A 17,071-nucleotide genomic window follows, 5' to 3' on the forward strand; every position below is an offset into this window, starting at 1 on the left:
CACAATAAATTCATTTGCATATATATGGCAATCATCTTTAGCATGTTCTAATTTCATACAACAAAAGATGCTTCATAGACTGTGTCATTGAACAATTTCAGATTTGAATGTTCTAAGACCCACTTCTTTTTGCTTAAGCATTTATAAAATATCATATATGCAAATAAAACTAATTGTCAAAAGTGATTATCAAAAGAGAGGGGAACTCAATTGTTCTCTATTGTTTTGCTCAGTTGAGCAACAACATATGTGCACCAGAAAGTATAAAGGGATAGGTTGGTGCATGAGCAGGAAGTCACACAGATGCCTAGGCAAAACATGGATGAACCTGAACCTACATCAATGAGCAAAAAGAAACATGGAGGGTATTGCTGAGTTGGAGGCAACCAGGACAGACCTCAGTTAGATGTGTGTGAGACGTGGCTTAGCCAAAGGAATTGGGTTACAGTAAAGTGGGATGGTCAGATGAGGTATTGGAAAGTCAAAGGGTATTTTGACGGGGAGCCATGGATTCTTGGATAGTGAGTTTTAAAATAATTTCATTTGCAACATAATCTTCTGTATGACATAGCTATGCTTATATATCGTATTAATATTACAATTTCAATACTGTTGGCCATTGAAAGAATAATGCTTAAGTAGCATACATTTTGATTCCATTAAATGTGCTTGTATGTGTTCTATGGTGGCCCAGACATACCTGGCTCTCCTCTTCTCCCATTTGATTATACAGACCTGGAAACCAAGACACTTCAGGGGACTAAAGGTGAAAATAGTTTGAGCTCTACTGGCACTTTCCTTGTGGACAATTCTACAGTAGACTTCCAGAAACTTCCAGACAAAGAGATACTGAGGATGGCTGGGCCACTGACAGCAGATTTCATCATCAAGGTAAACCTGTTCGGTATTTTAATAACAAGCCACACCCAAACATATAGCACTTATAATCTCTGAAAGAGATTATAGAGGATACATCCATATATACATACACACACACACACACACACACATATACATATATGAATACAAAGACAAATAGAAATAGGTGATTATATGTGTGTATGTACATATGTATATATGTATGTGTGTATAAAAATCACTTGTTAAATAGGGAATGTCTAATTCAAGAGTTTTGTTAGCTACATCTTTGACTTCATAAAAATATAAGATATCTTCAAAGAGTATCTTTAAATATATTATTAATTAAATGGCCTCATATACATAGTCAATATATCTATCATTATCTGGAAAATGCAAATCATTTCTAAATGACTAGGGTACACTTGTTAACTAATATAAGGTATCCCCAGTAAGAGAGAAATGAAAACTGATAACTGGTAGATCTAACCAACTACTCATGTTTCCAATGGCAAATTCTGTTTTCTCTCATGCTGGCAAGAAGATTGACTAGCTGCCTTCTATCAGAGTTGTCCTACTCTTCGAGGTAATATGAAACACATTGCTGGAAGCAATAGGACATTCTATTGGAAAAATGCACACACTGGGAGAACACTTGGGAATCACAATAAAATAAAACATTTTTTTTTTCTTAAGGAGGTCAGGAGGACCTGAAGGATTTCAGCTGTAAAGCTGTAAAACTTGTAATGTGTCCAAGACTCCATAAATTTTTTCATCATGAGACTTGAAGCCAGAGGACATTTGATTTAAGCAAGGATTTGGTGACCCCATGGCAGCTGGAAGTAAGAATGCATAGAGGAAAATGTGATAGGCAGTAAGGTTGTATGGAACAAGGTTCCAGAACACTGTCCTCTATCTGCATCTGTATGGTAGCTCTTCTTAATCCAGGCCAGATGCTGGCCGCATGAACATGAGCAAGAAGCTACAAACTATTAGAGATAACCTATAGTAGTTTAACCCAGTAAAGACTAAGTTATATACTAATTCTTTGGAAACCCATAGACTACTGCTATTTACAAAAGTCATTTTCCTGATGGCCTTATAACAGTTAATAAGCATGTAAGTTCCATTAATACTATGCATCTTTGGATAGTTCGAGACATCACCTAACACTTTCATCCAATTAGTTACTGTATGTACATCACCCCTTGAATACTCTACAAGCACAGTGAGGTCAGTATATTCAAGATCAAATTTAAGTAGGCTCAGAAACCCACAATGTCATAGTCTTTTGTTAATAATCTCCATCGTATTCCATGATTTTACTAATTATGTTTAGTAACCGTTCAAAATCGGTTTCACTTATACATGAGACATTGTGGCTTTCTCATACTTGCTGACCACTATTCTTCCCCAACATCCCTGCTACACTTCCTCCACCCAAATCATCCTGTTTGTGCTTATATGACATAATACATGGGTCACTATATGTATATGTGTCTGTTTAAATCTAGAGTCTATATACGTATATTTTGGTTTTTTCAAGCTTCCTCCATAGATAGACATTGTATTGCCTATCCAAGCAAATCAGAAGCCTTTGAGTCACTTGGTTTCTTTACACAGTAAACTGTCTTGTTTCCACAGTTTCTCAAAACTGGTCCTTCTCCAGCATGGCTGCCTTTGTTTTTGTTTAGATATTTGGATTCCCTTGACTAAGCTAATACTGTGGGTGCATAATTTTTCCAGCTCAGATCCATTATCTATTTGGCTGCAGAATCTGACTTCTAGAATCATTTGTCTCCTTTTCGGAATCCTTCATAGTCCTTCCTCTTTGAGGTTAAAATGTGGATTCATACATAGCACAGCATCTATTATTTTGGCAACCAGGATTCTTGGAGTCTTTTCATCCTCACCTTTAACTTGGCCCCTTCTATTCAGGCTAAGAGACTGGCAAGTCCTCCACACAATCAGAACTCATGGTCTTGGAAAAATGTCATGGTCTCCACCTGAGATGCTCCTCTTTTCCTCTGGCATATTCTTCACAAGTGCCTGTTTGTCCTTTGCCATTACTTCCTTTATCCAGAATTTAAGTCTCCTGACTCATTCTTCCTAGAGGGAGTAGCTGCCTTCATCTCTCCATAAGAGCAAACCATGAACCATGAATAGATAGATGCTCAGAGACTAAAGAATGTCCACCTCTCATACAGCAGTGTTTTAACATTAGCAGGTGGTGCCATACCCATTTCATCCACCATATAACAGCTTCAAGAAGGACTTGCCAGAGGGCAGACCTGTGGAAACCTTGAACTAAAAAACACCTTTCTTTTCTTCCAGTCCCAAACTCTTTTCCATTTTCTGCATTCCTTCTATGAGTATATTTTTCCCCTAAATTTTCATTGGAAAACATCTGGAATTAAATGAATGTAAAGTTATTCTAAATTGGATTATGTAAAAATTGTAATGTGTTCATATAAGTTTGAACATGTGCCAGATAATTTAAGAAATACAGAAAAAAATAAAGACAATCACCCTTTTACCGGTGATTGATAATGAAATAAATTTCTGTGTTCCTTTAAGAAAGGACCTAAAAGTAAAGGTTATCATTTTATAATTCTTCAGATTTAGCTTACACAGGTCAGTCAGTTCCATATTTGGCTGCTGTGAGTGATGGGATAGACAAGAGAGAGTAGATGCCTCTTTTTCAGCATCTCCACTTCACGCCCTTTGATTCCATACCCAGATGGGGATTGTTGCATCATATGGTACTTGGTGGTACTTCTATTTTTACAACTCTTTGAGGAAATCTTTTTAGATTGGCTGAACAAATTCACATTCCCACACTCAGTAGAAAGCCTCCCTCTCCTCTGCATTCATGCCAACTGTGGCTTTCCTCGGTTCTAAAACAGCCATTCTGGTGGGTATGGAGTGACAGACAACCATGGGTTTCATTGCATTTCCAACATGATTAATGATTCTGGGTGTTTGCTTTGGAGCCTGTTGGCCCTTCCCATGTCCTATTTGAAGAAGTACCTTTCAGATCATTTGGCCTTTTTAACCAAGTCGTTTATATTTTTTACTATTCAGTTATGCTTTTAATGTGATTTGGACATTAACTACTTACAGTTTATATTCTCTCCTATTCTCTTTATTCTGTTGATTGTTTCCTTTGCTCTGTACAGTATCTTTTAGTTTAATATAATATAATATCGTGTTTTTATTTTTGCTTTGTTGCCTTTTCTTTTGAGTTATGCAGCCCTCAAAATCATTGTTAAGACCAACAAATGTCATCAAGCTCTGCCCAGTGTTTCTTATACTGTGTTTATACTTTTAGAATCTACATTAATTTTTGTGTATGAAAAAGTGTGAGCTGATTTCTGTATGTGATTAGGGATAAAAATGAAATTTATTCTTTGACCTGAGACATCCAGGTTCCAAGACTCCATTTATTAAAGAGAATATTTTTTCCTTATTCTGTATCCTTGGCAACTTGGTCAAAACTAAATTGACCATAAACGCTTGGGTTAATTTGTGGGCTCCCTATTCCCACAATAGTTTTCTGTGTTCATACTGGTGCCATGCTGTTTTGATCACTGTACTATTATAGTAGACTTTGAAATCAGGTAGTGTGATGCCTCTAGCTTTGTTGTTTTGGTCTCAAGATTGTTTTGTCTACTAGAGTTTTCTGTTCTATATGAATTTCTATGTTTCTATGAAAAAGACCTCTGGAATTTTGATAAAGATAGCATTGAGTTTTTAGGTCATATTGGATGATGTAGACATGTAGACATTTTAACATTTTTCCACCAATGCATAAGCATGATATATTTTCTATTCACTTATGTCTATATCACTTATTATGATAAGAAATTCAATTTCTTATCAAAATATTTCACATATTTTAGGGTATAGACCTTTTACTTCTTTAGTTACATTTATTCATCTTTCTCCTTATAGAAGCACTTCTTCAAAAAAATCTTTTAACTCCAAACATTGATTACACAAGCAAATTTGGCAATGCTAGTGTGCTGTGATGAGTAAGAATTCTAGAATTTACTATATCCCGCTGCTTACTGGTTGTGTGACCTCTTGTGTAATTTTTTATCTGCTTGAGACTATTTACTACTTCATAAAATGGTTAATAGAATAGGACCACTCCCAGTGGAGCCCCCATGGGGTATTAAATGAGATAATGTATATAAAAGTGGATAGAATTAAATTACTACCTTCCTGACTTTTTGAAATGCTTTAACTGCCAGTCAACAAATCACAGTTCACCCTCTACACAATAGCAGAAAGTTTCTTCTCTGAAGATGGTCACAGCCTGATCAGTTTACCACTGGTGTCCCAGCAACCATTTGGCAGGTATGGCCAATAAAATATATCTATGTGAAAGTGGACCTTCCATGACATCTGCCAATATGGGAATTACTGGGGGTGACTAGCTGGGTTGTAAACCCTTCCTCCTGTGCCATTGCCATATGTGTCTGTTCTGAAGCTGCAGATCTGGCAAATGGTAATCACCCCCACTCCCCTGATAGAGTCCACTCCACCCTTCCTCAGAACCTCTGACTTGCTCTACTCTTGAAAGTGTTTACCATATGTTGGGATGTGTTCTGGGTTTTTCCCATGTGAATATTTTATACAGGAATCCAGCTTAGATGAAAAGAAACATGATGAACACTGAGCTCTGAATGTAGAGGGAACACACAGCCAGAGAGAAAGGAGTAGGCATATGCAGAGCTGAAAGCCTGACTCGGAGTTCACACACTGGTCAGTGGAGAGCAGCCACTTCCTGTGGAGGACAGTTCACAAAAATGTGGATTTTTGGAGGGAGGGAACCCTGTAAGAAGACAAGCATTGTCCTAATTGTTGCCAATATGATATTTGGTTGAATTTTAGAAAATTAACAAACATTAATTATATGCCTTTTCATGTAAATAGTGTTTTGAAGTGTGTGTACCTTGGGGATGGTTACATTTAGATGCATGTTAACTAATTAACAAACTATAATAGCCATGACAACATCACAAAAAATGGCCAGTTGTAGCACTCTATGAAATAATACAAAGCTTGTAATTCCCACTTGGAATCAGTTAATGTTAGGCAAACACAATGGCCTTTCTATTGTCCCCCAAGAAAAATATGAGCATAATTATGCACATAATCAAGTATCCCAAAGGTGCTTTTATTCTTTCTGTAAGGTATTTTGAGGATAAGCCTAGAAATAAATAAGAGCAAAACATGAGTTCTCTTATCCAGTAATTTTATGGAACACCCAGGTCTCGGTGTTCTTTTACAAAATGCTTGGAAAGAAGTGTAAGTGAAGCCATGCCTTGGTGGGCACTTTTTAATCCAAGCACTCAGGAGGCAAAGGCAGGAAGGTATCTGTGAGTTGAAGCAAGCATGGTCTACAAAGCGAGTTCCAGGACAGCCAAAGTGGTTATACAGAGAAACCTTGTCTCAAAAACAAACAAAATAACTACAAAAATGAAAGAAGGGAAGGAAGGAAGGAAGGAAGGAAGGAAGAAAAGAAGGAAGAGGAAGTGGCCTCTCTGCATGCATTTCTGCCTTCACCTAGTTTATAATGATATTTAGGAAATAAAGATGAAAATAATGTTACACATAACTGAAAAGTGAAGTTAAAACTATAGATAGTAAAAGCTAATGATATTCAGTATAGACTCATGATTAAGAAGGATTTTATTGGGAATATTGGGAAAAACTAGAAATAGTCTTTTTTCCCTTGGAGGCTGAGCTGTGGTGTTCAGTCTAGATCACCCCTTGCTACCTAGCAGGTTCTAGCAATATAGCTCCAGAACTGGATACCCCATGTTCTTAGGGATCAAAAATCATTCTCCAATGATGTGAGGTACCCCTCTGTATGCTGTGAATATGTTTTATTACCATTGCTTAATAAAGAACCTGATTTTGCCAATAGCCAGGTATAATATAGATAAGTGGGAAATCCAAACAGAGATACAGAGAGAAAGAAGGCAGAGTCAAGGAGATGCCATGTAGCCACAGGACTAGCACGATGCCAGAACATTACTGGTAATTCACACAGTGATAAAAAAAATATATAAACTAATTAATTAAAAAGATTAAAAATGGGTTCATTTATTTTTACTAGTTAGTAAAAGCCTGAGCCATTAACCAAATATGTATAATCAATGTAAGCATCTGAGTGGTTATTCTAGACCTAGGCATTGGTAGAGGTGAGAACTCTCTAGGGGCTGGCCACTTTGCTTCTCTGAGCTTCAGATTTAAGCCCAATAGCTGTCTCTGTGTTATTTGTGCTACAACTCAACAGAACCATGATTCATATATAAGTCACTTGTTCACTGATACATTTATTTATTTAGCAACTGTTTGGGAACCTACTATATGCCAAACATTGCAAATGATGACAGAGAAAGAGAGATGAGGTGACAGACTATGGAGAGAGCCAATGAAGGGACAATGATGCTGCATTAAATTCCCAGACACCTGGTGCTGTAAAGATTAGGTTACTATTGCCTGTCACTGAAAACTCAAACAAACGCATTTAGAACTTTTTTCCTCGTGCACTTGAGGAAGTAGTATTCTGCCAATTGCCAAAATAGCCCTTAATCGAATACAATAGACCAAGACATTTAAGAAGCAGGTGCCTGGGTTTTATTCCATTTTCTCCTTGTTCTAGGAAGTAGGCCGACTTATTCCCACAATCTCTAAACCTTCTCAAGTCACATCACAAGGGAGAGAGACTGTCCCAAGAGCACTGCAGTCCAGCCAGTTCACACCACCGTGGGTGGCCGCTCACCCAAGGCTCCCGTTTGTGCATCCAGAGTGGTGGGTTCATTGCAGTGTGGTGCATGAGGGAATCCCTGCCTGCCAGCGATGCCACCTGCTTGTCTGGAGCAGAAGTTCCTGGCATCAGTGGGGTGAGGGGGGATACTTATTTGGGTAGCATAGGGAAGCTTACAAGTCATCCTTTACTCAACAGAGAAAGAAGAGGCAATTTCAGGGTCATTCACCTGGGGACCTCTGGGAACTGATACTTTTCTTCATGTGTTTATGGTTCCTTATTTATTTGTTCCTTGAGCTGGAGACAGATTCAGACATCAACCAGCCCCCTTCTCCACATACACTTGTGCCTCCCCACAACTCTGTCATTAAGGTGCTGTCAACTCTGATCCTTCCCATTCATTTTCAATGTGAGAAGTCCTTAAGTTGAATAAGAAACCCTGAAATGTTACAATTAGAGGAAGAAGAGCTTGGTCCAGAACACTTTCTATTTTCATTAGCATAAAGAGGTCAAAATTACACATGCCATATGTGTTCAGCTCCCTGCACCAACATTCTAAGGTGTCAAACTGAAGCTTTGCAAATACTCCTGAGGACCAGCATGGGATGTCTGAGGATTTTGAGTTTGTGAAATTGTAGCGCTAATGATAACAAGGGCTGAGCAATCCAAAATGAAGAAAACCAGAACAAAAAAAACATGGCTGGCTCAACTCCATGAGCAACTGTTAGACCACCAAAGATACACATCATGTCAGCCTTCTCTTTATTTTAAGCACGGGTCTCCATTTTAAAATGAAAATTGAAAAAAACATTGTAATAGGAATGAGGGTATGAAACACAGTGAATGCCCATTTCATCATGGTACAACTGAGGAGATTGGAGATGCATAGACCCAAATCCAAATTTTACTTTACTCTTTCTTAGCTGTGCAACCTTGAACAAATCACTGAAACTCTCTGAGCTTCATTTTTTTTCTTTGTAACTTAAATATAGAAAAATCGCACAGTCTTGAGATGAAATCTAATGTAAATAAAATGTACATCAGCCATGGTTAAGAACATGGTAAGTGCTGATCTTCACTGTCATTACTGAACAAAAAAAACAAACAAACAAAAAACAACAATAAACACGGCTATGGAGAAAGGAAAGGCAGAAATGTAACACATATGGACAAAACCAAGCAGGATGTGAAGAAGAGATCTTCACTTTCATGATTCCTTTTATACATTTGAGAAGGTTCCTTTTCATTTTTGATCTCTTCAAAGTTCTCAGCCTCAGCCTCTCCATGGAACTCACACAGGACAACATTCTTCTGGAGCCACCACTTCTTCCTACACCACGAAGTCTGCTGCCCCTCCCTCCCTCAGAACACCAAAATGCTTCCTGTCAGCCATTCCCTTCTCACAGGCTATGGAGGGGTTTATCAGTAGCTTTCAGGGAGACTATAAAAAGACTCTGTCTTTATTGTCCTTTTGAACAGATCTGAAGGCATCTGGACACCATATAGATATTCCGGGTAAAGGTCTCTTCTTTCTAATCGTAACTAGTTATAATTTCACCATTGTGTGCCCAAGTCTCCATTGCTAGCAGTCTTAAAAAGACTCTTAACAAAATAGGTGGTAGATAGTGTGCTGGATGTCTTGGGTCCACTAGCCTGCCACAGCTGCAACTTACTGCTGCTCTGCTAAGGGCAGAAGAATGAAAGAGTGTTATTACTGTGCATCTTTGAGCTGTACCCACAGTGTCAACCACCTCGGGGACAGTGCTTTCAGAGAACTAAGTGCCCTTGCTTTCCAGATGGGATAAACTTGGTAGAAACATATCATATAATTTGTATACCATATTAGGGGAGAAGAAAATAGAAAACAGGCCTCATTTTTTTCTTCCAATCTTTTCAAGGGTGTCGGATTCAAGTGAGAGTCCTCTTTAAATAGCTTCTTGCATGATAATCACATATCTGAAAGAAGTGAAGGGATGTTGGAATTAAAACAAACAAAAGCTTAGCGAGTAAGGAGATGAACGTTGGATCCCTAAACCAGCAGTTAGGTACCATGTGTCTGCTAAATGAGACTGTGAAGGACTCATGTATAGGCAATGCCCTCCTGTAGTTGAGGAACTACCACATCGGTTACTTTTTAAAGAAGGAAATGGGTTTATCACTGTTTACTCCAATAGGAAAGACCTTAATGGTCCACTCGTCAGAGTCCCAGTGTCAAATGAGATGATCCGTAAGTTACTGACCCCTCTGTCTCCCTCCTCTTTCTGTCTTCTCATCTAAATTCTAAAATCAATCCAGAGTTTGGTACTGGCAGATTTTCTTACCCCTTCTTACATCTACTATTCCTATTTCTCCTGTATCCTGGGTGTCTACACTTCTTACCAGCAGTCAATGGATCAGACTATCTTTACTCCATCAGTTTACTCCAAATAAAAGGCAGCAGTTGGAACATTAGGGAGACTTAAGAACACTTAAAGGCTTAGGCCATGTGGTTCATCTGGCCTCTGATGCTTTTCTAGTCATTACAATATATAGCTGTAGTAAGAAGTAACGCTCATTATTCCTGGAATGTCTCTTAATATAACAAATAGGCCAAGCCGGGCCCAGCAGTGTAAATATTGATTGTCACATCATTCAATCCTCATGAAATTCATTGTTCATGTTAGGTACTTTTTCTTCTCTCGTAGTTTAAGTATGTTTGCTCAACCTTGTAATTTTAGGAACCATTAAAAATTAACTGTCTCATGTTTCCTCTTTTAAAAATAAGTCTTAATTTCCAAAAGCACCAGTTTTATTTGAAAGTAGTTGCTTTTATAACTTGGTATCTTGACGTTTGGTATTCTGGAATATCTACATTAGAACTGCCTAAATCTCTGGGCTTAGGCCCAAGAATTTGCACTTAAGTAACTTCCAACTGGTGACTTAGCACATTCACGTATATGAATCATTACACTGACAGGAAGACACATACATGTCCCTAAATGGAAAAAACATTTCAATTCTTGAATGTTTTCTTTTCCTTCTCAACTACAGATAATATCTGTTATTTTCTACAGTATATGACATTTATGATTTCCTTAAAATAAATTGTCTATTTCTAGTTTTGTTTTGATTTAGAGACAGAGTCTCTCTACATAGCCCTGGTTATCTAGGAACTCAATATGTAGACCAAACTGGCTTTAAACTCACAGACATCTTCTTACTTCTTCCTCCTGAGTGCTGGGATTGACCATCCACATCACCATACCTGACTATATTGTTTATTTCTGAACCTATATTTAGAAGTGCACATAATTCTATAGTCTATACCAGGGAAGATAGAAATAAAGGCAGGAAGAGACCTGTGGTGGAGTCACAAATGGAGATTTCACCATACTTGTAAATTATCAGCTCTATGGAGGTAAGGATGTTAAAAATACCACAAGAACCATTCACTGATACATACTGGGGTAAGTGGCAGTACCTTCCCACTTGAGGCACATTCAGACCCTCACATAGCCAAGACCACTCCTTCTACACCAAGGTTACCAGGGACCCAGAAGCCATCCCTGTTCCTCCTAACTTTCCTGTTTTGTTCCTGCAGATCCATGACTCGGGACCTACAGACAGCACAGTCCAATTCATCTTCTACCAGCCTATCATCCACAGATGGAGGGAAACAGACTTCTTTCCATGCTCGGCAACCTGTGGAGGAGGTAATAGTGCTCCCTCATCCTAGCTAGCCCACACCACTATGAGGAAAACGCTGGATTCTCTAATGTTGGAGTAACTTCAACATGGAAGAATCCCTTGTTCTTAATGGAGCCAATCCCTGAGGTGGCCCAGGAAGCTTTTCCTTTCTGGAAGCTCATGGCAAACACTTTTTTCCTTGGCATCATGGAAAGCCAGGAGTGGTAATACCATGTCTATCAGCAGCTGAGCTCTGGTACTTGCTTTACCTAGGCATAGACTTGTTTGGTGGGTGTGATGCCGCTTCTTCAGGAAGCACATGAAGGTACTTGTCATGCTAGCTCTATTAGAGAAAATTTGTTAGCAGGGAAAAAAAATTCACTGCATTGCTGACTTAAACTCCATTTTTTTTTTTTTTTTTTTTTGCCTGCACCCATCACCGTGTATGAAAGACATGCATTTACTCCACAAATTCCTGTCTCCATACTGTCACATTCATGTCACACATAGCATTATGTGTTACTAGAAGAGATTGTCTCCCAGTTTTCTATTTTTTATAATTGTAGTGGTTAGCCATTATTTCTTTGAATTATTTTTTAATAGTTTCAGCATTTCCCTGTTGGAGACTACTTGGTTCTTTTAAATGTCATACTATTACAATGTAATAAGCAACATAATGTCTTTATCCTTCACAATCCAGCAGTGTGGGTACTAGATAAAGGAGTTTTAGATTTTTTTTTTTGTGGTTGCATGTATCACCAAAATCTTTCCAGAAAATTAAGTGTATGAATATTTTAGAATGTCAACATTTGGGAGTTATTTTTTGTTTTCTATCTTAATAGATCTGAAATTACATACATATTCCTTTGAAGATTTGCATATCTGAAAAATTCTTTCTCTAGTTTCATGGATATTGATGGATTGACTAACTTTAAATTCATCCACATTGGAATTATTCATAATAGTTAAAATCATAGTACCTCAAAATTGGGGCAAACAATTGTCCATCAATTTTTAAAAACCGAATATATGACGCAATTCACCAATATGTGTTATTTCTATCTATATAATATGAACAAACCCCTAGATATGGTTCCAAGGGCAGTACTGTATTGTCATAGTTAGGGTTCCTATTGCTATGATGAAACACCATGACCAAAAGCAACTTGAGGAGGAGAGAGTTTATTTGGTTTACACTTCTACATCACAGTCCCTCAGCAAAAGAAGTCAGGGTGGAAATCCAGGAACCTGGAAGCAGTGATCCTTGAGAAACGTTTCTCACCCTCACCCTGCTTTCTTATACCACCAAGAACTACATGTCTAGAGTGGTGAGACCCACAGTACACTGGGACTCCCGTTTCCATCATAAATCAAGAAAGTTCCCAACAAAATTGCCTACAGGCAAATATTAGGGGTGCACTTTCTCGGCTGAGGTTCCTAGCTTACATCAAGTTGTTGAAAAACCTAATTAGCACAGACTTTTAACTTAAAAGTAATGAGTCAAACTACTATCAAGTATACTTGTGTTTCAATACAATAGTATTTCCTTAGTTGATCCACCTGACCTGAACAGAAAGTTACTTTCTTTAAAAACAAACTGCCAGGCTGAGGAGATAGCTCAGCAGTTAAAGGGCTTACCATGAAAGCAAGAGAACCAGAATTCAGATGCCCAGAATCTACTAAATCTAGTAAATACTAAATACAGGCTGCCTGCCTGTAATTCCAGCCTCAAAATGGAGGGAGGGGGGAGGGAGAGAGTAAGAGGAAAAAGAAGTTACCAATTTTGTTGATATTTCATGAGAACAAATTTCTGTACGTCTGTAAATGCGTTATACATAAAACAGACTTAAAGAAAAGGGCACCTAATGAAATATGTTTTTTCTTTTCAAATGTAAACCATACCTTTCACAAAATGGCAATTCAATTGTCTTCACCCTATATCATTTTCACAAAGTTTCTGTGACAATATAATTTCAGTGACCTTGACAATGGCTTACTATAAAATAAAGCAATTAGTGTTACGTTCTTCTATTTCCAGCCACATTGCGTGTCATTTCACTGACATGGAAAAGCAGTGCTCTCCATGGGTTGTCAGGGTCAGGTCTTTGTTCATAGGAAATCATATTGGGAAGCCCAGGAAAAAGCAAAAGTGCCCTGTGGGGTGTGAGGGATGCGCAGTCTCCCTTTCTGTCCATGGAGCGGTCTTAAAATCTGAGAAGAGTGATGTGGGCTCCCATGTGCATTCCCACTGCCATATTCCTGTGGCTGGCCACATTGCCAGGTGTAAAGATGCCTCAGAGGACCGTGCTGGTCCTTTGCTTTCATTCCGCATTTTTATCCCATGGTGTGGACAAACTCTGAAGCAGTGGGTGTAGGTTGAAGATGATAATTTCAAAAACCATATCTACATCCTAATAATTTCTTATTTCTCCCCATGTTTTACCACCTGATAAATTCTGTCCTTGAGTAGGAACCCCAATGTGATTAGCTTATGAAAGTAGCTGCTTTGGAGGACAACTAAGTTGAAAAGTGAGTTGAAAATTAAAAGTATGTTGACTACCCTAAAATGTCATTCCGCTTAGCTTTCCCATAAAGCAAAGCATTAGACAGATGTGTGTTCTGCCCACCGCTTTTGCTGCTCTTTGAGCTTTTCATCTCCCCAGCAGAATTTTTAAAGGACTCTTTTTAAGGTCTTTAATGAACAATTAATTTTTGTGGGTGGTCTAAGAACACAGCCTCAGGGCAGGAAATCTGGCTTCAAAAGCCTCCTTCTGACTTCCTAAAACCTTTGCAAGTCCCTCAATGATTTCCATCTTGTTTCCCAATACATATTTAGTAGTAACTCACCTACCTGCCAGGAAGAATTTTCAGGGGTGGGGAGGGATCTGAATTAGAGGGATACCAAGTTTTAAAATCCCTGATGTTTACTTACTTTCACTCCAAGTCTTGATCACTGCCTTCCATAACTTAACAAAACAGATGAGAAAGATGAAACACATTATAAATAAAATTAAATATTACTCAGCAGCTTTTTGGAAAGAGATATATCAAAAAAGTGGGAAAGGAAACCTATAAAATATGAGGCAGATACTTGATTTGAGGAGAAACAGCAAAGTATTTTAGAGAAAGTGAAAGTTAGGAGGAAAGCTTGGGAGGACTTTCCATTTGGAGTTTTGATTTTCATTTTTTATTGTGTTTGATTTTGTTGTTTCAATTCTGTAAGGAAATCAAATTCATGGTAACTATTATGGGAACTTTAACTCTCTACTCAGTTCAACTCATGCAAGTGCAATTTAGGCAGCCTGATTCAGGTAGGACCTGATTCATAAATCTCTTTTGTCCAAAGAGGGCACATTGAAATTTATTTTTATTTTAATTATTTACTTATTGCTTACTTTCTTAATGAGTTATGATTTTATTCTTCCTGGAGACCCCAGAGATGCAGAGGCAATTTATCATCCTCTTATAACAAACTTAGTTTTAAAAAAAATACTAATGGTATTTTTTCTGTTATATTTTTACATTATATAAAACAAATATTTCTTGCTTTGCTCTAGCATTTTCATATAATTAATTATTAAAATGAATGGATTACTTGAGAAAATATAGAATTTGAGGCCTATAGTATAAATGAGTCTTCCAATTATATATTTGTTTTCTCTTGGAAATGACTTAGGCAATGGGAATAATTTCCATTAATGGGAGACAGCCCCAAATCATACAGAAGTGTAATGTGCTGACATGGGCACTAAACGACCAGTTTGGTTTGATGTTTGCAGGTTACCAGCTGACATCAGCTGAGTGCTATGATCTCCGGAGTAGCCGTGTGGTTGCTGACCAATACTGCCACTACTACCCAGAGAACATCAAGCCCAAACCCAAGCTTCAGGAATGCAACTTGGATCCCTGTCCAGCCAGGTCAGTCCAGTTTACCAGTTTGTTTATCAGAAACATAAATCAGGCTTCCAATTAGCTTTTTAGATGAAAGTGAATGCTTAGCTTGAAAATAGATGATATGTTCCTGGCCAGCGCCCCCACCAGCTGTATGTTAGTGGTACCCATGACCCTTACTTTTGCTGCGTGTGATGCTACATTAGGGTCTATGGACTTTCTTTCCTTAAAGTGTTCTTCAAAATGAAGTCTTCTCTTTGTCCTGGGATATCTTGCTTCTGTCCTTGACAAAGTCCTGTCCAGGGCACATCTTGGTGTTTAGGCCAGTGTGGTGGCATAGTGTGTCTCCCAGTTCTTCCCAGTCTTTTCCCCATCTCTGATCAGGAATGTGGTCGCAGAAGGCTGCATGTCAGGACTATGGCTGAGCCATTCTATCATAATCAAATCACACAATTAATTAGGCTCAGAGTCAGCCTCAAAACACTTTTGCTACCTTTGAACAAACTCAGCCTTAGCTAAGTAGAAGCCAGGGCCTATTTCCAAGTCAAGTTTTCTTAGGGATCTTTTTAATTAGCAGGTCTAAAGATTTAAATCTTTAACACCTTCACACACTAATGTTTGTTTTGGAAAAACCGTAATTGCCCTCAGGATTATTTGCAAGATCAGGAGTCAGCCAAACTAATGAAGTGTCCGGATGATGAGTGATGGTGGATGTGCAGGTGGAGAATCTGCTCATGTGTGGTGCCTTTGCTTAGCTCTTCAAACACTGGAGAGTGATTCTTGGTTGCAGCTTACTCATCCATGACTTACTAGACAGCATCTAAGAAAACCCCTCTTTCTACAAAAGCAAATATCAGTCACAAAGACCAAATGCCAAAACATCCTTTCTCATAAATGATGTCTATGTTATATTTTAAATCATAATTTGTCAATTATGTATGCATGAAAGAAAACTTCGGAACAGTCGGGCTATTGAGTGGGTGCTATAGATGGAGAGCATTCTATCTGCACCTGGTAAAGGATGCAAGTTGAGGGTTTTTTTTTTCTTCTCTTGTTGACACTTTAAAGTATTACATTGTTCTCTTTCTACCTTATGTCAAGAATTCTAAACTACACATGTGATTTGAATTTGCCATTATTAGTTAATGTTTATGAACCATAGTACATAAATTGTAAAGTAAACTCATTAAAGACACATAGTTTACAGCTTTACAATTCTGTCTAATTTAGCTTTGTATTTACATAAGAATGTGGGATATTAAAAGTTGCATGTGATATCAAACTAAAAAAGGCTACATTTTTGCTTGGCTTTGCTTTAGAAGTATCAAGTAGTTGAAGTACTTTTAACTACGAAAATTATAACTAATTCAGTCGAACACTATTTTAAAATTATTTTATTTATACATTTTTATCCATACCTATAACAGGAAAAAAGAATATTTATCACAATTCAGAGGAGTAAACTCTATCACAAAGACACTGAGTCATATTCATGTATATATGTATGTATGTATGTGAATTTTTATATGTCTATTTCTGGGAGAAACAGATGCATTTCCCCACTGTTTTACTTTCAGTGAAGAAATGGCCACAGAAGAAGATTTGAAATGAAAGCATTATTGTTAACAACTTGAAGAAAATGTTTGTAATGAGAAAAATTTAGCCTTTGTTTCTGGTTTCTGATATTTTTACCCACTCTTCTCTGTGGGAGTAACATTTTTGGCCCATTTATTATTATCCAAAGTTTAAAAAAATTACATTGAAAGAAGACTGCCTGTTCAGTCTATGCCCTGTGTTATTTTTAAAATATCTAATACAGCACGCACATAAATGTTGGTACAGGTGGCTATAAAAAGAGAAGAAGGAAGAAAA

At 37.8% G+C, this 17,071-nt stretch overlaps 1 protein-coding gene across 1 annotated transcript in view; it reads left to right on the plus strand.

Annotated features, from left to right (window-relative positions):
• The window catches only part of Adamtsl1 (ADAMTS like 1), a 363,826-nt gene that overhangs the window by 164,207 nt on the left and 182,548 nt on the right, over positions 1 to 17,071 (plus strand). The window contains exons 7-9 of the mRNA XM_051188147.1: positions 734 to 891; positions 11,223 to 11,334; positions 15,088 to 15,226. Coding sequence (XP_051044104.1) covers positions 734 to 891; positions 11,223 to 11,334; positions 15,088 to 15,226 — 409 coding nt within the window. The remainder of the gene's footprint in view (positions 1 to 733; positions 892 to 11,222; positions 11,335 to 15,087; positions 15,227 to 17,071) is intronic.

Source organism: Phodopus roborovskii, unplaced genomic scaffold (assembly GCF_943737965.1).
Source record: "Phodopus roborovskii unplaced genomic scaffold, PHOROB, whole genome shotgun sequence".
Lineage (NCBI taxonomy): Eukaryota > Metazoa > Chordata > Mammalia > Rodentia > Cricetidae > Phodopus > Phodopus roborovskii.